This window comes from Nannospalax galili, unplaced genomic scaffold (assembly GCF_000622305.1).
Source record: "Nannospalax galili isolate Female #2095 unplaced genomic scaffold, S.galili_v1.0 scaffold151, whole genome shotgun sequence".
Lineage (NCBI taxonomy): Eukaryota > Metazoa > Chordata > Mammalia > Rodentia > Spalacidae > Nannospalax > Nannospalax galili.
The window spans coordinates 3,441,181-3,460,876 of NW_008332087.1; the positions used below are offsets into that span (position 1 = coordinate 3,441,181).

The 19,696-nt window shown below is 44.2% G+C and overlaps 1 protein-coding gene across 1 annotated transcript in view; it reads left to right on the forward strand.

Annotated features, from left to right (window-relative positions):
* Jag1 (jagged canonical Notch ligand 1) overlaps nucleotides 1-7,569 on the forward strand; it is a 34,680-nt gene extending 27,111 nt beyond the window's left edge. The window contains exons 16-26 of the mRNA XM_008827184.2: nucleotides 105-218; nucleotides 315-428; nucleotides 588-704; nucleotides 1,164-1,191; nucleotides 1,639-1,724; nucleotides 2,752-2,865; nucleotides 3,422-3,531; nucleotides 3,617-3,850; nucleotides 4,049-4,180; nucleotides 4,325-4,475; nucleotides 5,312-7,569. Of these exons, the coding sequence (XP_008825406.1) occupies nucleotides 105-218; nucleotides 315-428; nucleotides 588-704; nucleotides 1,164-1,191; nucleotides 1,639-1,724; nucleotides 2,752-2,865; nucleotides 3,422-3,531; nucleotides 3,617-3,850; nucleotides 4,049-4,180; nucleotides 4,325-4,475; nucleotides 5,312-5,769 (1,658 nt within the window). The 3' untranslated portion in view covers nucleotides 5,770-7,569. The remainder of the gene's footprint in view (nucleotides 1-104; nucleotides 219-314; nucleotides 429-587; nucleotides 705-1,163; nucleotides 1,192-1,638; nucleotides 1,725-2,751; nucleotides 2,866-3,421; nucleotides 3,532-3,616; nucleotides 3,851-4,048; nucleotides 4,181-4,324; nucleotides 4,476-5,311) is intronic.
* Nucleotides 7,570-19,696: the final 12,127 nt, after the last annotated feature.

Genomic DNA, 19,696 nt, shown 5'->3' on the forward strand with positions numbered 1-19,696 from the left:
GGAGACTAGGAAGGAAGAGTTGGATATAGGTGTAGGAAAGCTTTGCTCCTTACTGTCAAGAATAGACTTGGACTCCTTTTCAGCATGTGTCTCTTTGGTTCTAGACATCAATGACTGTCGCCAGAACCCCTGTCACAATGGGGGCACATGTCGAGATCTGGTCAATGACTTCTACTGTGACTGCAAAAATGGATGGAAAGGAAAGACCTGCCACTCGCGTAAGTTGATGCCCAGACCCTGTCGGCCTGCTGTGGGAGGGGAACTCCCCAGCAGAAGTTCTCATTGTGGCTCACACTGAGGTCTTCTTTCTTCAGGTGACAGCCAGTGTGACGAAGCTACATGTAACAATGGTGGCACCTGCTATGATGAAGGGGATGCATTTAAGTGCATGTGTCCTGGTGGCTGGGAAGGAACTACCTGTAATATAGGTAACTTTTCACCCTGGGTGGGATTTGTCCTAGCCATCCAAGCATTACCTGATGCTAAGCTTTTAGGGCTTAAGATCATTTTCTTGGGTCTGGGTTTTGCCCTTTCAGATGACTTTTGGGCCCTCAGGGAGGGTGGTCTTACATGCTTTTGTCTTGTAGCCAGAAACAGTAGCTGTCTGCCGAACCCCTGCCATAATGGGGGCACCTGTGTGGTCAATGGTGAATCTTTCACATGTGTCTGCAAAGAAGGCTGGGAGGGGCCCATCTGTACTCAGAGTGAGTGTCCTCCCCTTTGAACTCTCCCTGGGCTGCCAGAGTCTATCCTGAGGCCTCTGGGACTTGCAATAGAAACCAGAAGCCCTGCTGTTTGATGTCTGCTTTTGTATCACCTGGGTCCTTATTAATGACTTGATGGGATACAGCCCTGACCTGGGCATGAGAAAGTCACCCGTGAGATAAGTGGAGACAGATGGTGTCTCTGTTCCCAGCTCTGGGTCTGACCAGCAGCTTGCCTCCTTCCATTCTTACACATCCTCCAGTTCCCTACCAGGGCCTCTTCCTGTATACATGTGTCCCACAGCAACTGAAACAGAGTGCCGGGTAGGCCTGGTTCCAATTTAGAAGCAGTTTTCAGCGTATTTGACTGGTGTTAAGTGTGGCTTTATCATTTAGGTGTTATGGAAATAAATGGTGTTTTTATTTAGACCCCACGGTTAACTTGTCTTGTCTTTGCAGATACAAATGACTGCAGTCCTCATCCTTGGTAAGTGTGGCAACCTTTGAAGCTGGTACTTGGCTGTAAGGTGCATGGGAATCTCCTGGGATCATGTTTAAAATGCAGGTTCTTGTTCAGGAGGTCTGTGGTGGGGCTGTGCTTTTCTAACAAGCTCCCAAGTGATCCTGCCCTGCTGCTCCATGGACTACACTGTAATTAGCAAGGCTGTGTCTTCGTTTAGAGCAGTGATTCTCAACCTTGGCTGCACACGGGAATCACCTGGGGGAGCTTTTAAAAGTCCCAATGCCTGGGCTATAACCAGGCCTAGGAAATTAGATTCTTTGGGGGTGGGGCCCAGGCATCAGTATCTTTAAAACTCAGGCCACTACAGGTATAGCCGGGGGGGGGGGGGAATGCCTGTGACAGGCATGCCTTTGTGTGATGGATGAGTTGTGGACCTGGAGCTGGTAACCAAGGTTATTTCTACTTTTTTAGCTATAATAGTGGTACTTGTGTGGATGGAGACAACTGGTACCGGTGTGAATGTGCCCCAGGTTTTGCTGGTCCTGACTGCAGAATAAGTAAGTACTGCCCTGTCCAATGTTCTCAGGCTTTACTTACCTGTTCTACTCCAGCCTTGAAAGTTTTCATCTTTAAAAACAAGACCACAGTGCCAAGTAGCCCTGACAAAGCAAGTAATCTGCCTCCAGCTGGGATTAAGTTGCCCTTGGCTGGGTCTTCCCTGGTAGTTCCCTGGGTGGCAGAGTTCCCTGTTCTCAGGGATTGTGCCAGCCCACAGAATTTGACACTGATGCTATGCTGGGGCCCTGAGGAGAATGTGTGCTCTCCTCATGACTAGCATGGAACTATGACCAAGCTAACATAGATGCAGGGCACTGAGACAGTGGTTTCCATAGACCTATCTTCAGTGGGTTTGATCAGGTCCCAAAGAAATGATTACAGTGAAAGAGGCAGACAGTATTCTGAGCTTATTACATTCTTTTAAAAACATTTCTTTTACACACATGTAACATAATAGTTTTTGATTTTTGTTCTTTTCTTTAAATCCTATGAAATTTCAGTAGTCCTTGAAATCCCCAAATTTGAGATTGACTGGACTTCACTAGATGCATAGGTCATGTTTGTTTCACAATTTTAAATTGGAGAGCCACATGTGTCCTGCCTGTTTTTGTAAAGGAAGTTTTATTGGCACATGGCTATACTTGCTAGTTTACCTATGGCTTGTGGCTACTTATAGGCTGCCACAAGAGTCTAATAGTTGGCCTGTGCAGCTTAAAATACTTAGTCTGACCTTTTTCAGAAAAAGTTCTCCAGCCTTGCTCTAAATTGTACTGTCAGAGGAAAAAGCGTACGTAAAAATTGCTGCCTTCCAATAATGTTTCTCAGCTGTCAGAAGTCAGGAGAGCTGTGATCTTTGGGGGCCAATGGCTAGTAAAGGCTTTGGGGAGATTAATGATCTCTTCACTTGGAGGCTGTTAAATTAGTGGAAATTCACCAAACTTGTACTTAGGATTTGGATGCTTTTTCTGCCTGTGAAAAAGCTTTGCTATCCCCATTAGAGCCTGAACATGAACTCATTTCTCCTAGACATAAACGAATGCCAGTCTTCACCTTGTGCCTTTGGAGCCACCTGTGTGGATGAAATCAATGGCTATCAGTGTGTCTGCCCCCCTGGGCAGAGTGGTGCCAAGTGCCAGGAAGGTAGGTGTGTCAGGCTCTGGCTGCCTGTATCTCTATTGAGTGGACATCGTAGTCACCATTTGGCTGTTCGCCATGGGCACTGTGCTCAAAGATGAAAGGAGAAGCAAGAGGTAGCTACTGATTTCTGTTGCCACAGAGATGCTGTATAACAAACCACCCTAAAACTCAGGGGGTTGCAGTGTTTATTTTTGTCGTTTATGGCATGGTGGGTGGGCAATGACCAGGTCCAGATCAGGTTGCATGATTGTCAGCTATCTCTGAGGCATGATATTTTATGGAGGGCACACAAGAGACCAAGCTCAACTGTGAAAGCCCCACAAAAGGTCTCTTAGGGTCACATCTGCTGACATTGCATTAGTCAAAGCAAGTCACGTGGCCAACTGAAGAGTCAGTGGGGATGGATGGCTAATATACATGCCTGATGTTGTGGGTAGGATTGTCATCATGTGGCAAAGGGCATGGGTGTAACATTTCCCTAACAGGGAGGGAGTTAAAAATTAAGAACTGTGATCCAGTCTTCAGAAAAAACTCCTACACAGGCGTCTCCACCTCTCAGTTTCAGGAAGATCTTGCATCACCATGGGGAGAGTGATACCTGATGGGGCCAAGTGGGACGACGACTGTAACACCTGCCAGTGCCTGAATGGACGGGTTGCCTGCTCCAAGGTAGGGTGTGTGAGCTGCTGCAGTTTCTAAGTGTTAATTGTGGGTGACATTCCTGCTAAGCCACCAACTCCTGCTTTTTCCTCAGGTCTGGTGTGGCCCTCGACCTTGCTTGCTTCACAAAGGGCACAGTGAGTGCCCCAGTGGGCAGAGCTGCATCCCCATCCTGGATGACCAGTGTTTCGTGCGTCCCTGCACTGGTGTGGGCGAGTGTCGGTCTTCTAGTCTCCAGCCCGTGAAGACCAAGTGTGCCTCTGACTCCTATTACCAGGATAATTGTGCGAACATCACTTTCACCTTCAACAAGGAGATGATGTCTCCAGTATGTAACAGCTGCTTTAGATGGGGGATGGTGTGTACTTGTTTCAAAGGAGTGTCACAGGCTAGGATCAACTCTGTAGCATAATAAATTCTTCTCTTGGAGCAAAGTGAGACTTGTATCTAGCCATTTGAGAACACGAGCCCTTTTTTTCTTCCAGTGTCTTACATGTGTGTGGATTTTTTTTTTAAATCATTCTAGGGTCTTACCACAGAGCACATTTGCAGTGAACTGAGGAATTTGAATATCTTAAAGAATGTTTCTGCTGAATATTCAATCTACATAGCTTGTGAGCCTTCCCTGTCTGCAAACAATGAAATACATGTGGCCATTGTGAGTATAAGACCTTTCCACTCATAATTACTTGACCACAGGGGAGCTAAGGTAGCCAGTATCAGAGCAGATGCATTGAAAACATGTTATGCATGTTGTGTTCTCTTGAATGATGGCTTCCGTCTGACAATTCACTTTTTCTAGTCTGCCGAAGATACTCGGGATGACGGAAACCCTATCAAGGAAATTACTGACAAAATAATAGATCTTGTTAGTAAACGTGAAGGAAACAGCTCACTTATTGCTGCTGTTGCAGAAGTGAGAGTTCAGAGGCGTCCTCTGAAGAACAGAACAGGTAGGTGTCTAGTTGGAACACTTCCTTTCCTGATGACTGTCACATTGATTTCATTACACCATCCAGGAAAGCTGCCAGCTAGGGAATGATCTGACCCTCTGCACCTCAGTAGCCCCTCAACTGGTGAGAAAAGTCAGGCCAGCCTGCTTGACTAAGGTCACGTGGCTGATGGAGGCAGAAGTCCACCTGATCCTTTTCTCCCCCTAACAAGCTATGTATACTCTTGGCTGCAGGCTCCCCTGCAGAAAGTATGATCTAGATCCATCGCAAAGCCCTGCAGCACAGTAGTACCTGCCCTGAGCTGTTGATGCTGTGCACAGCCAGCCTTGGCCTTTTGGTGTCCTGGCATAGCTGGTTCGGAGCACTGGGAGGCACATGCTCACTGGGTGGATAGCTTGATGGTCAGGCGGGGCATCCAGATTCCCCTTTGATCTGAGCCATCACTGGAAACCAGGCACTTAACTGTGGGGAATTTGAACTGTTCACATTTGTGTTGAGATTCTGATGATTCCAAAAACCAGAGAGCCCCTAAGTAGCCAGACTGCCTTAGACCAGAAACCATTCCCACCACATGGGAGTTGCAGACCCTGTAGGAGCTGCTGTTCTACCTGGTGTCCCTGGAGACAGAAATGTCAAGGTCTCAAAGGGCCAACATCCCAGCACTAGCTTGTCAAGTGTGAAGTGACAAAATGCAGCTGCATTTGTGAAAAGGGATTTGTCCCTGAAGCACTCCTCTTTGACTGAACACAAGAAAACCACTGTTGGTTATTCTGTCCCCATGGTTGCTAACTTTTCATTTTTATTTTGAGTTAATTGGTTCTTTACCTGCCTTACAGATTTCCTGGTTCCTCTGCTGAGCTCTGTCTTGACGGTGGCTTGGATCTGTTGCTTGGTGACAGCCTTCTACTGGTGTGTACGGAAGAGGCGGAAGCCAAACAGCCACACTCACTCGGCCTCTGAGGACAACACCACCAACAATGTGCGGGAACAGCTGAACCAGATCAAAAACCCCATTGAGAAGCATGGAGCCAACACGGTCCCGATCAAGGATTATGAGAACAAAAACTCCAAAATGTCAAAAATAAGGACACACAACTCTGAAGTGGAGGAGGATGACATGGATAAACACCAGCAGAAAGCCCGCTTCGCCAAACAGCCAGCATACACGCTGGTAGACAGAGAGGAGAAAGCCCCCAACGGCACGCCGACAAAACACCCGAACTGGACAAACAAACAGGACAACAGAGATTTGGAAAGTGCCCAGAGCTTGAACCGGATGGAGTACATCGTATAGCAGACAGCAGGCTGCCGCCGTAGGTAGAGTCTGAGGGCACTCGGGGCTTGTAGTTTCTTTAAACTGTTGTCAAACTGTTGTCGTATTCCAGTCTGAAGCTGTTGTTGACTTAGAATCCTGTGTTAATTTAAGTTTCGACAAGCTGGCTCACACTGGCAATGGTAGTTTCTGTGGTTGGCTGGGAAATTAAGTGCTGCATCTCACAGCTATGCAAAAACTAGTGACTGTGCCTGGGTGTGCATTCCCCTGCAGCCACACATCAGGCTCCCAGGACGTGGCCCAGCCCCCTAGGCCTTGAGCTTCCACTTCTGCCAGAGGTCCTAATGGTGATGCAGTCTTAGGATCATAGTTTTATTTATATTTATTGACTCAAGTTGTTTTTGTATATTGGTTTTATGATGACGTACAAGTAGTTCTGTATTTGAAAGTGCCTTTGCAGCTCAGAACCACAGCAACTATCACAAATGAGTTTATTATTTATTTTTTTTATTGTATTTTTGTTGTTGAGGGAGGGGGGACTTTGATGTCAGCGGTTGCTGGTAAAATGAAGAATTTAAAGAGGAAAAATGTGTCAAAAGTAGAATTTTTGTATAGTTATGTAAATAATTCTTTTTTATTAATCACTGTGTATATTTGATTTATTAACTTAATAATCAAGAGCCTTAAAACATCATTCCTTTTTATTTATATGTGTGTGTTTAGAGCTGAAGGTTTTTGATAGCATTGTAAGTGTATGGCTTTTTTTTTGTGAACTTATTTTCTCATTATGTGTTGTCTATAAGCCAAAATTAAGGTGTTTGGAAATAGTTTATCTTGAAAGGCTAGGATGGGCTTCTGAGCCTGGGAATACTGATGGAAAAAAATTTTTTGTACGACGTCAGATGTTAAAACACCTTCAATCTCTAGCATCACTTTAAGACATGTTTTAAGGACTGACTGAGGCAGTTTGAGATTAGTCTAGAACAGGTTTTTTTTTTTTTTTTTTTCCTCCTGCTTTAGACTTGAAAAGAGACAGGCAGGTGATCTGCTGCAGAGCAGTTTAAGGGAACAAACTGAGCTATGACTTAATGTAGCCAGAATGTGAGTGGTTGAATATCATTAGAAATATCAAATTAATTGTGTGAAGTTGGAAGCACACCCACCAATCTTATTTTGTAAGTTCTGATTTTTTTTTTCACCATTCGTATATAATACTGAACCACTTGTAGATTTGATTTTGTTGTCTACTGCATTTAGGGAGTATTCCAATAAGCTAGTTGAATACTTGAACCATAAAATGTCCAGTAAGATCACTGTTTAGATTTTCCATAGACTACACTGCCTGCCTTAAGTGAGGAAATCAAAGTGCTATTACCAAGTTCAAGATCAAAAAAGCTTATAAAACAGTAATCTTGTTGGTTCACCATTGAGATCCTGAAGATACTTTGTATTGTCCTATTAGTGTTATGTGAACATAAAAATGCATCTTTGATGTGTTGTTCCTGGCAATAAATTTTGAAAAGAAATATTTATTAAATTTTTTGTATGAAACTATGGAGCAGTGTGGCCTCTTCTAAGCTTGTGTAGTTGTCCCTGGCTTTGCAGTGCGCCACTCTACTGTTGCGTGCTGGTCATCCAGTCTGGTGTAGCACCAGGCAGGGGCAGGGGTGAAGCACTTGAAAGGCTTTTCAATAGCAAAGCTCATCTGAAGTTCTCCAAAAGCCTGGGGCTGCTGTGAAGTAGAGCTGTGGGAGCCAGGATTCCCTTGATACTCAACAGCAAGTGTGAATACTGCTTGAATAAACACCACTGGATTAATGGCTTGCAGTGTGGAGATGAATTGTTTGGGAGCGCTCATGGGAAATGCCCACTGCACTAAAGGGGTTTTAAACAGTTTGGAGTTGGTGTTGGGGATGCAGAGGGAGCCTTAGTGCGTTCTCGTTTTTTTTTTTTTTTTTTCCCTTCTGGTAGTTTGGATTTAACAGTGATGCTCTGTGGCTTTTGTGCATGCTCCTCCATGGGGTTCTCCTTGCCACAGAGTGGGTAATCTGATGTTAGGGCCCACCTAGTCCTCATCCTGGCCCAGGGAGTGAGTGTTGGGCTGTCTTGCCATGCAGTCCTGGGGTGCTGGGTATCTCATCTCCCATGAGGTTCCATGATCAAACTGTTCTTCATATCTGTAAAGGGCAAGAGCTGTGGCTGCATCTGGCCTTGCCTATTCCCACACTGTGGGGTAGAGAAGCTTGCCCCCGGCTCCTCTCCAGCAAGGGGTGATTGTGAAAGGCACATGGACAGGTTCCAGCAGCTGTAAGGAGTCACCAGGAGTTCTCTGCTTCTGGTTAGGAAGCCAGAGTTTAACCTTTCTCAGAACTCTCCCTAGCACTTCGGCATGCAGGCCCATCTACCTGCCTCTGGACTTAGTATAACACAGACTGGGTAAACCGGTGTTGAATGGACGAGGCATGCTTTATTTTGCTTCTTAGGAAGTTTTCTCCTTTTTACTGGGCTAGGAATTCTCAGCTGGAAAATTCATTTAATGATGGATGATGGGCTTAAAATGTCCCTGACTCCTTGTGCGAGAGCAGAGGCCATTGACGGATTTAATGCCTGTGACAGTCCTAAGAGTGGTGGTCCAAAAGCACCTGGATGGCAGTGAGTTTAGATCCCCATGATGTCTCCCTGCTTTGGTGAAGCAATACTTTGTCATTAATCTCTGTGAATAGACAGCTGGTTTCTGCAAGGTGATGTCGGAGAAGCAGGGACCCTACAAGCCAGGAGACAGTATAGTTCAGCAGCACCAGATTCAAATAGCATTCTGAAGAAATGCCTTGTTCTGGTGGTTTGTAAACGGGTTCTGTAGGACCCTAGAATTCCTTGGGTAGCTGCCAAATAGTTTGGTGCCAAGAAAAAAATTAATGAACCTTTGTAATTCTTCATTCCAGGAGGGAAGTGATTTTGAGATTCACGGGTGTTGTCTTGAAGAGCCTTTGGTCCCGGCACTGAGTAGTGGGAGGGCAATAGGTCAGGATCCTGTGGGCAGGGCTCAAAGCCAGGATCTTAATTGTGGAGAGAGAAGGAAGCAAAGGAGCCCTGGCTATCCTGGGATCAGGGTGTGGAAAAGAGGGCTATGCTTTACCGGTCCCCAGAGATGTTCTCAGCCCTCCTCAAAGAGGTGATGGGAGAGAAAATTTTCAGTCCAGAAATCTCACTGGCTAGAATTCTAGCATTAGGATAGGCCATGAACCACCAGGAGGGACTTGAAGCTGGTTGTTTTCCATATGAAAACTGTTCTGACCATCTAGACTTACACGAATGGAGAATTGGGGTAGGAGCAGGTAGCTTGACTATAAAAGGGTGAGACACTCGTGAACAGAAGTATGCCTTGTGTTTTCTTCATGCTAAAACCCAGGCCAGCCCAAAACCCTATTTGGCTAGACCCCCAAAATTGGGTCTTGGAATCTACATTTTCAACAAGCTCTATCTGTCCCTTCCTCTTTAGTTTATATTCAGTAAAATTTGAAAACAAGCCTGCTAAAGTACTCAAGTATAAGCTCTTCACTAATTACAATGTTTTTCCTCCTTCTTAAATGGAATTAAATAGCCTGGAAGCCAGTTTGTTGCTAAATTGCCACCTGACATCATTTTTAAGTAAAATAATTACTCTGCCCCTTGAGCAAGTTGTGGTCGAAGTGCTTCATCTTTATTAGCTGATCTGAGGGGTCAGTGAGTCAAAGTTAACGTACTTAGTAATATTTCTTAGGGAGAAAAGAGCCAAAGAAAGCAGAGTGTGGGTTTCCCACTTTCCTAAGTGGCTTATACCTGCCTGTCTCAAAGTGGGCAAGTGTGCATGCAGCCAAAACTCAGCTGCCTTTAAAGGAAAATGTCCTGGAGGCCCATAGGGGTTTGAACTTGGACCGAGTAAAGCCCCGCCACTTCCGCTTTGACTGTGGGTCTCTTTCTTAACTCTATGGGAATGAGAAACGGGAGTTCAGAGGTTCCAGGTCTGGGAAGACACGAGCACATGGGTTATGGGAAGCCTCCTCCTGCTAATGTGTATTTATACTTTGTGAGCTCTGATTCATCCAAGCATTGGAACAGAAATCTGCTTCCTGAGGTTCTGTTTTTAAATAGATAGTTTGCAAAAACAACAATTATTTTTCTTAACATTTTTTTCCACCCCACAAGCAGCTAAACATCCTGGCTCAGACTATGTCAGTCTCCAGCAATGCCAACTAACAGCTTGGTTATCTAAGGTAGAAGGGTGCCCTGAGGCAGTGCTTTGGGGTTCTGGCCCCAGAAGTCTTAAAAACAAAGTTTAGGAACCATTAGGGCAATCTCGTTGCATCACATCAACTTCATGAAATATTTCTGAGTATACTAAAAGAAATTAATTTCCCTTGGTAGCAACTGCTTTCCAGTGGTCATGAGAAGAGCAAGCAAGGGGGGCGATGCATGCAGGGCTGTGGTGGTGCAGTTGCCTGGCAGCCCAAGGGGCCCAACACCTGCACGGCACCCTCTGAGATCATGTCAAAAGGGCGCGGCTCCCTTCCTTTGGACATATATTCTCCCTGCCCTACTTGCTCTTGCATGCCAGGCACAACCTTCCTGGCATAGAGTGTGTTTCTTTCAAGTCCGAAGCAGCTTTTACAAGTCTCAAATTATGTATTATTATGCACAGGTCCAGTATTAACCTGTGATACGCAAGTCAGGAAAATTAACTTAAAGGCTCTTAAATCCTATAAGAACCTTGAATGGAAGTCTGCCCACAACCTCCTCTAACCCACCCCTCTACAAATATGTAAATCAGAGTATCCAAGGGTTGAATTAGCCACAGAGCAAAAGCAGATTCCAGCAACATGAAAGTACCAGCTTTGTTTTAAAGATAAGCTATCCTGCCAGGGCTGGTGGGGTTCACCTGTGATCCTGGAGGAACTGTGGGCTTGCAGCTGGCTTCTTAATGATGACTCAAGCAGTCATACTGATTGCCCCCTCTCTATTTAGCACCAGAGTGAAAAGCTGCTTTTGTTTCATCCTTACAGAGATGTATGCAGTTGAAAAGCCCCCGTCAGAGACTCGCTGAACAAGCAGTGATCTTACCCATCCAAAGTTCCCAGAAGAGCAAACAGAGGCCTCAGAAGTTTCAGGGTTTTGTTCAGACAGCAATAGTCAGGGCTAACATTCTGGGCTGCTGCTTTCTGGGCTGCTTTGTTTCGTGCTTCCTCTGGGAATTTGCCAGGTTTACACCAGGATCAGGCCTTGGGTGTGATCTTCCAAGGTGAAGTGCTGAGAGGTCAGTGGGTGAACTGCAAAGGCACTTGAGGCCCCAGAGGGAAGGAGTGTGACTGACCTGAGCTTCTCTGACCCAGAAGGTGACATCTCTGAGCCAGAGAGCAGTAGGCATCTTCTGACTCATGGGCAGATCAAGTCTTTTGTTCTTGGGAAGTTTCAGACTTCCCTTTTGGGTTCTGCTTCATAGAATTAGAGAATGAATCTCAGGTAAAGAGGTTCTAAAAGGAACAGGCAGCCCTCCCAGGTCCCATTCCTTGCTTGTGTGCACATGCAGGTGTACACACACACACACACACACACACACACACACAGAGAGAGAGAGAGAGAGAGAGAGAGAGAGAAGAGAGAGAGAGAGAGAGAGAGAGAGAGAGAGAGAGAGAGAGAGAGACCATAGACATTCTCAAGGCTGTGGAACTACTTTGGGGTCTGAGTTCCAGTTGTAAGCATCCTGTGGTATCCTGCAATAGCAGGTGCATGACTAAGCCTCAGCCCTTGTTTCCTAAGCCTACCTATCTACCTCACTGGGCAGGCTCCTTCTAGATTACAGCAGAAAAATCACCTGGACATTTAAAAATACTAACATCCAGACTGTTGGAATGTGTAAGGTCGCTGTGTTCAGCAGGTAGCTGGCTGCTACAGGCAGATCTTGAATTCCTGTAACTGCCTGTAGGCAGCTCTGCTCCTTGGCTGAAAGGCTACTCTGCACCCTCTCCCCACCCAGAGCCTATGGATTACAATCAACCAGTAAGTCATCCTGTTTGTCATATCAAGGTGTTTAGACTTTTCATCTGCGTTGAGACAAGAATGACCTGGACAAACTCCATCCTGTAGCTAGAAACATAAACCTTCCACCTTCAAGATGAGAATACTTAAATACCCTCCGGGGGCTCGCTCTAGCTTTGTGGTGTTGAAAGTATTTTTTAGAGAATTCAAAGCACAAAGCAGTATGGGACAAATGTGGAATGGACTACAGGGCTGCTCAAAACCAAGGCAAAGCGCTGCTGGGTAAAGGAAAGGGACCAGGAATGACTGGGAGGGGAAGCAGGTCAGGTCTTGCCACACCCTCCTATCTCCATCCACACCCAGCCATTTCCAGCTTCCTGTGAGTTCTCAGCTGGACAGTGCTGGCTATAGTACAGTTACCAGAATGCTCCCAAAACATTTCCTTCAGAACCTCTGCTTCCACACCAGCTCACTGGACTCTTTATTTCAGGCTGCAGGCCACATGCTCAAAGGCAAGCACTTTTGGGCCAGACTTCCCTGATCCTAATCACAGCTCTTCCATCTAAATTTTTGGTGGAATTTTCTCCCACTGGGGCCTTACAACAGAGTTCTGCACTTTGGGTTTGGACAGACTTGGTTGGGAGTTTCCTAAATTCTTTGTGCCTTGGTTTCTTTGTCAGGCCACAAAGAGCATGTGCCATTGTTAATATTGAAAGACTGTAGGAAAAAGAAAGTATGCCCCACTATTAGTTTTTAAACAACCTATGATATAAGAACTCATTAAAAGATTAAGGAACTCAGATTCCAAAGAGTCTCCTTTCTCACCACTAAAAACTGAGCCCATATCAGAGAAGAGGCTGTTAGATTTAGTGGTAGGTTAAAAAATTGTGATGGACCTCAAAGATTGCTGATCTTTGGTTATTGTTCAGACAGCAACTCAGGTACTACAGTGAAAGGACTTTGCAGATGTAATGTCTGCAAATTGGTTGGTGGTAAAATATAAATTATCCAGGGACACTAGATACTCTCCATGCCATAATACTATTTTTGTTCATTTGTTTTTAGTAGAAAATTTTCAGTGGGCACAAAAGAAATCAGAGGATTCAAAGTGTGGGAGAGACTCAAGGTAGTGGAAGTTTCTCCATTAATGAAGTGGAGAGCCTCATGGCAAGGCCCTAAGAATGGCTTCTAGGGAATCCCTGCCCACAGCCAGCAGGACAATGGGCACCCTGGTCCTGCAGCTGCAAAGAACTACATTCCATTACAATGCAAGGGAACTCAGAAATGGATCTTTCCCTGGTTGAGCCTTCAAATGAGGTTGAAGCATGATTAATACCTTGATTTTAGCCTTATGAGACACAGCAGAGGATCTGGCTAAAAGGTATCATAAATGATGAGATGATAGATTTATGCATGTTCATGGCACCAAGTTCATACAATTTGTTGCACAGCAATAGAAAGCTATAGACCTCTTATAAAGGGAATCATACTTGGCCACGCTCACATGGAGACCGCCTATTTGGTTCTGACTATACAAATTGTCAGCTTTCTCCTTGATCAATTCAGTGCCTGCTACCAATGTAGCAGAAAGAAAAGCCCATTCAAGACAAGAATGAACTACAAGACTACAAAAAAACCTTGGGGCCCAATTAAATTCCACACAAGTGTGTGGTCTGCACAGCTCCATCACTGACTAGCCACGATGAGAATCAGCAGTTTTCTCCTCTCTGTCCTCCCATCGTCAACCACTGTTTGATTCCATTAGTGCCAAACAAGGTAAGCTTAGGTGCCTGGCCTTGGACATCCCCAGAACATGGTATTGGACCAGTTTTCCATTGTTATGAAAGGAACTAATGTTTGACCAATTTTTAATACATTTTTCAGTGGATTGGGCATTTGAGGAATACTTTTTGTAATGGCCCCACCCCCACAAACTTTTCCCTGCAAGTAGGTTTCCTTCATGGCTGCCAGCACTGTATGGAGGCCGTCTCTTTCTGGACTGAGATGCAGGCTGAATGACAATACCAACTCTCTCCCTCACTTATCTCTCTTTCTGAGGATTGTTCTCTAGTGCCGGGCAGCTGGGCAGGGCAGACATGCATTGTTACTGGCAGAAAAGCCAAGGTTTCTCTCAAATTCAGTAGGCTTTCCTAAACTATTACTGGGATCTGAGATTAGAACAAGAACCCAGGTCGTTTGTGCAACCAGGACTCAGAAGAACCTGGGGTTTAATATATGAGTCCAAGAAATGCTACTGTCCAGGAAAAGCATTGACAATTAGCTGTACAAAGTTCATAGACTGCTAGAGTCTGCTCATCTTTGCGTCTGAATAGAGGGTTTAGGCGAGATCTAGAATTTTCCAAGTGGAGGCTCTTAGCCTCAAAACAAGAATCTTAGCACCCATACCTTTGCACAGAGAGCACATGCTTTCAGACACACAGGGTCCTTTTCACTGGTGAGCCACTGGAGGAAGCCTTTCTATATGTCTTAGGGTGCCACGAATCTCCCACTGAGTAGAATGGCTCCAGGAAAAGGCTCAACAGGGTAGCATTTTAAGAATACGTAAATAAAATCATGCTGCCGTTTCATAAGCTTCTGGCATGCTTACAGGAGGCTTTTTACCAAGCTCCTCCTTCTGGGTTATGTCCTAGACACGTAGCCTGGCCCTCCAAAGTCCAGCTGGAGGTCGCTCTGATTTACCAGTTCACTGTCTCCTCTGACAACAAGAATGGATGAGCTGGTATGAGCCCTCCCAGACACCCACAGTGGGTTTGGGAAAGAATCCTCTGTGTTCTTCTCACCAGTCAGGAGTGTGAAGGAGGATCTGAAAAGGACTTGAGATCTGCTAGGCCTAGAAAAATTCCCAGTCAATCTATCACCTGCCTCCTCTGGAGCAGGGGCTGCCAGTCTGCCCAAGCTAGGGCAGGTGGAGAGAGGGTGTGAGGCATTTAGTTGGAGCAGGAGCTGTGTGTGCTTGTGTATGTGTGCTATGGTATGTGTGTGCTTCACAGTGACAGACAAGCAATAGAGCAGGCAAAAGGGCGTGGGAGACTGGGAACTCATTTATAAAAGCTCTTCTGCCCTAAAGCAAGTCAAACTCCCTGCTGAGGACTTGCTTTCTCTTCCTCCCTTTTGAGTCTTATGTGCTCCAGTGACCTCTCCCCCAGCAGAGGTCAGTGCTCTGCTCACCCTGCCACACTCAGCCTTCTGGGGTTTGATCGCCTTAGAGCCCGAGGAGGAGAAAAAGTCTTCGGCTCTAGTTTCTGAGAGAAAAGCTGTAGTAAATCTCATACAGAAATGGGGCTTTTTAAAAGAAATACATACAACATGCACATACACATACAAACTATGATTAAAAAGTCTCCTGGGAACTGTGCAGAAAGAAAAAGGCGAAGACACAAATTCCATCATCACAGAGCCCCACTCACAGCCTATTTCACCCTCTAAAATAAATCAGGCTGGGTAATGAATGAGGTTTTAGGAAATGTAACTGAACTTAAAATACAAGGTCAGTATCTCATCCTAGGTAATCCTCTGAGGACGAGAAGCCTCCCAATTCTCCCACAGGGTTATTTCACATGCACTTTCCGAGCCAAACTATTTTAAAAGCGTTCATTCTTCCACTGCGCTGCCAAATGCTAGCTCAAGATTCACACGCACTCTTAGCGAGCCTATTAATGATATTAATGATCGTGGATCAAAGGCAAACCCCAGAGGTTTATGTAAAAATTTCAGACAATTATTTAGGCACTTTGAAAACTCATCCTCTGAATGAGGGTAGCCATTTCTCAGTTTTGGAAGTGCTGTGTTTGGATGTGCAGGGACTAAAACAGCAGAGCAAATATAAAGTAGCCTCAGAAGTAAAGGAAACATGTCTGGTTAAACTGCGCGGCTGCTGACTGACACTCTGTCCCAGACTTCCATCAGAAAGTAGGTAGGTGTACTTTGAATTATACAAGTACTCACACACCCCATTTGAAAGGAGTAGTTCTTAACCAGGGCATCACCTGAGAATCACTGTTTGAGGGACTTTAAAAATACTGATGTGCAGGCCCAACCAACCTCAGTGAGTCAGACCTATGCAGGTGACCGTCACTTGCGGTCATTGTAAAGAAAGAAGCATTTTTAAACAGAGGAAGAAATTAACACGTGGGAGGCATATGCTTACTCAGTTCTCAAAGGGAGATGGGTGGTACTTCAAAAATTAGATAACTGTGAAAATGAGGTCTATAAGGTTGAGTGACTTATACTAAAACATCTAAGACCAATTAACAGCAAAGCAGCTCCTGGACCTAGCGTTTGTGGTTTGCAGTACCTTACTGTTACACATTTCTGGATCTCCAGCCCAGGCTCCACATCTAGGGCAGGGCTTTTGTGTGGGTCAGGCCACATGGCAAACCACTGGGCTTAGTCCCATCATATAGAGTCATTCTTAGCATTTCATGCATAGCTCTAACTGCATTTCCAAACTGATACTGAACTGCTTTTGGAAGATCCGATATAGGACCATAGGGGAACTTTATTTACAGTGACCAGAGAGTCCTGAGGTATAAGGCAGTATCAAGAAATAGTTGGCCCAGAACTTTAATCAGCCCTAAACAAAGACTAGCTCCTTCTGCAATATGGGAATGAATCCACTTGGGAACACCAGGATTCTTTGGAGAGAGGTCAAGGTCACATAAAGTCCCTCAACTGTAACAGGAGAGTGGGAATACAGTCACGCTGTAAAGATCACCCAGAATCTTATGGTCAATTTAATTGCAATGTTTCTCAGTAGGTTTCCAAACCTAAATCTTTAGGGCCAACGGTTCAAATGGTTCCTTTAACTTAACGAACTTTTCAAAACCCAAACATGCTTCTGGGGAGAAAGAGATTCTTGAATTGCCCAAGCCTAAGTGGCACATCTAGGATGTAACCTCAGGCTCATGGAACATAGAACAGAGATTAAAAGAACACTGATGCACCTTTCAGTTCTCATCAATGAAGCTCCTCATGCAACAGAGGGCCTCAAAAGGTCACAAACAACAAGAGTCTGCAGAGTGTGTGTACTTGGACAGGACTCCTATATTAAAATACACCCACCCAGGGCTCAGGGACCATTGTGGAAGAGGAGGTGGAAAGATTGTAAGAGCCAGGGAGGAGGTGCATGACCATAGAGAAATAGTCCTACACGGACTCTTCTCATATGAACCTACAGCAGTGGTGTCAGCATGCACAAGATGCATGCAAACTCAAGCAAACAGAAACCCAGCACAGAGCTGTGGAAATGAACAGCGGGCCCAAAGAATTATTGGCAGCTGATTACTGCTGGGTGAGGAAGAGCTGGTCTTAAGGGGAGGGACTAGATAGGCTGACTAGATCCCAGTGGATGAACTTGCACTGAGGGACATCTAGGGACACTAACTTTACATGATAGGCCTTAAAACAAATGATAGACTGTATGAACTCCGGGAGGGAGGGGTCTACGGGAGGGTGCCAAAGGGGAAGGGAGTATAAAGATTTTCTGTATGAAATATACACACACACACAAAAATCAATAAAAAATTGAAAAGTGAAGATTTTACAAACAGAACATTAAAAAAATAACATGTTCAGAAAGGCCATTTTAGATGCACAGTTCTTGGACTTCATTTATTTTTTAAATATTTTATTTATTATTTTTATTTTATGTATATGAGTGTATTGCCTGCATGTGTGTAATTGCACCCATGTGTGTCCTGCAATGCCCACAGAGGTCAGAAGAAGGCATCAGATCCCCTGGAATTAGAGTTACAGATGGTTGTTCACTGCCATGTAAGTACTGGGAGTGGAACCTGGATCCTCTGCAAGAGCAGTCTGCTCTTAACCACTGATCCATCTCTCCAGCCCAATTCATTTGTTCTTATAAAATGACACACACACACACACACACACACACACACACACACACACACACACACACACAGAGTTCATGGTGGTATAAACCTGAGATTTCAGAACTCAGTAGACAGACAGTGGGAGGACCCCAACTTTGAGGTCAGAGTGGGCTACACAGTGAATACCAGAACAGTCTGGGATACACAGTAAGACCCTATCTTAAAAGAAAAAAGAGAGAGAGAAGAGAGAATAAGTAACTAAAATGACATACTAATTAAACAAATTTTAAACACATTTTAAATTCATAAAACGGGTGCGTTTTCACTACAAAAATAGTTTTATCCTCTACACATTTAGAATGATTGAAAGCACTTAGCGTAAAACAGGAGAGGACAGGTGCTCTCTTGGAGTCTGTGGCCACTTCTGGTTTTAGGCTCCACTGAAGAAACTCATTCTAGGAATTGGTCAAATTCACACCTTGTAGGCAATGATCAGATGTTTTGCGGGGTCAAATGCCTGGTCTACTGACTTTTGATTAAGTAAATTAAAACTCAAAATTTCCGATAAGAAATTATAATAGCCATTTTAACACTTTAGTAATGCTACATAGATGAAACTTACTTGAATATAAGTATATTCAAACCCAATGCTGAATCATTCCAGATCATTAAAAGATAATTTCATCCATTTGAGTCTTCTCTGTCATGATACATATTGATAGATATTTGTTCCCTGTCTTGTTAAATATATTTAGAAACCAAATTAGAGGGACTTCTGCAGATTTCTGAGAATTTAATTATACCCTGAAATTGCAATACTAATGATATATATGGTTAGACTCCTGTACTGAGTAATTACCTGAATTAACTTCATTTTACAATGCTTAATTGATTTTATACTGAGGAAAGCTTTAAAGTATTTAAGAGAAAACAATTTAATTTTGATTTTTTAAATTTTTGCTTGCTCCAACATGTTTCAATTCACTACTGTTTCAATACCAAGGAACAAACTCTCCTGTCTTGACAAACCAAGCATGGAAATTTCCTCATAAGCGAAAAGAAGAAATTAAAATGATTTTGATATTCAGGTCACAGTATGCTACACAGAGATTCTTTGGCTCTGGGAAGAGCTGCTTGTTACTGCAGATTGGGGGCTATGCACTACAGATTTGTAGAAGTGTCACAGTAAGATCTGCCAAGGAGAGGAAGGAAACCTGAATGATGACTCCGATTCTGGCCCATTCTCTGGGACACAGAGGTTTCCTTCCCTTGTGTGTGCCCTAGCCATGATCTTTCTGAAATCAAAGCTCTATTCTTTTTCTGTGTGTCTTTCTTTTCTTTTTGGTGTTGTAGGGATCAAATCCACAGTCTTGCACATGCAAAGCATCCACTCCACCATTCGCCCATGAGTCTTGCTCTTCAAAAAATGAAATGTACTTTCTAACCTTCTTTAGCATAAAATAAAGGAACAAAAACCTGAAGCACTTACTCTTTCCCACAGTCAAGTATCTGCTCTTTTGCATTTAACGAATCATACACATATCTGGATGACAGTTAACCTCCAGTGTCAAAGAAAAGCAATTGTGTAAGAAAGATCACACAGATTATTCCCACACATTTCTTGTATGTGGACATTTTTTTAAAAAAAAAAAAAAAAAAAAAAAAAAAAAAAAAACCTTTGTGGTCTCAGTGACACAGAATGTCATTTGAAAGAACATGGAGGTGGCTTAGCATCCAAGATATTGAGAAAGTTATTGAGTCCAGTTATAACATTGGGTCAACATCTCCATTTAAGCATATGGAGCCATAGGGACCTGAATAAAAATTTAATTTGGAGTATTAAGTAGTTGAAGAATTTGCTAATTTTGACTATCAATACTGAAACGGTCTCATTTTCAGATGCCAAATTGTTATGATTGTTAAGAATACCAAAACTCAGCTAGCCGTGGTGGCGCATGCCTTTAATCCCGACACTTGGAAGGCAGAGGCAGGTGGATCTCTGTGAGTTCAAGGCCAGCCTAGTCTACATAGTCAGTTCTAGGCCAGCTGGGGCTCCAGGGAGACCCTGTCTCAAAAAGACC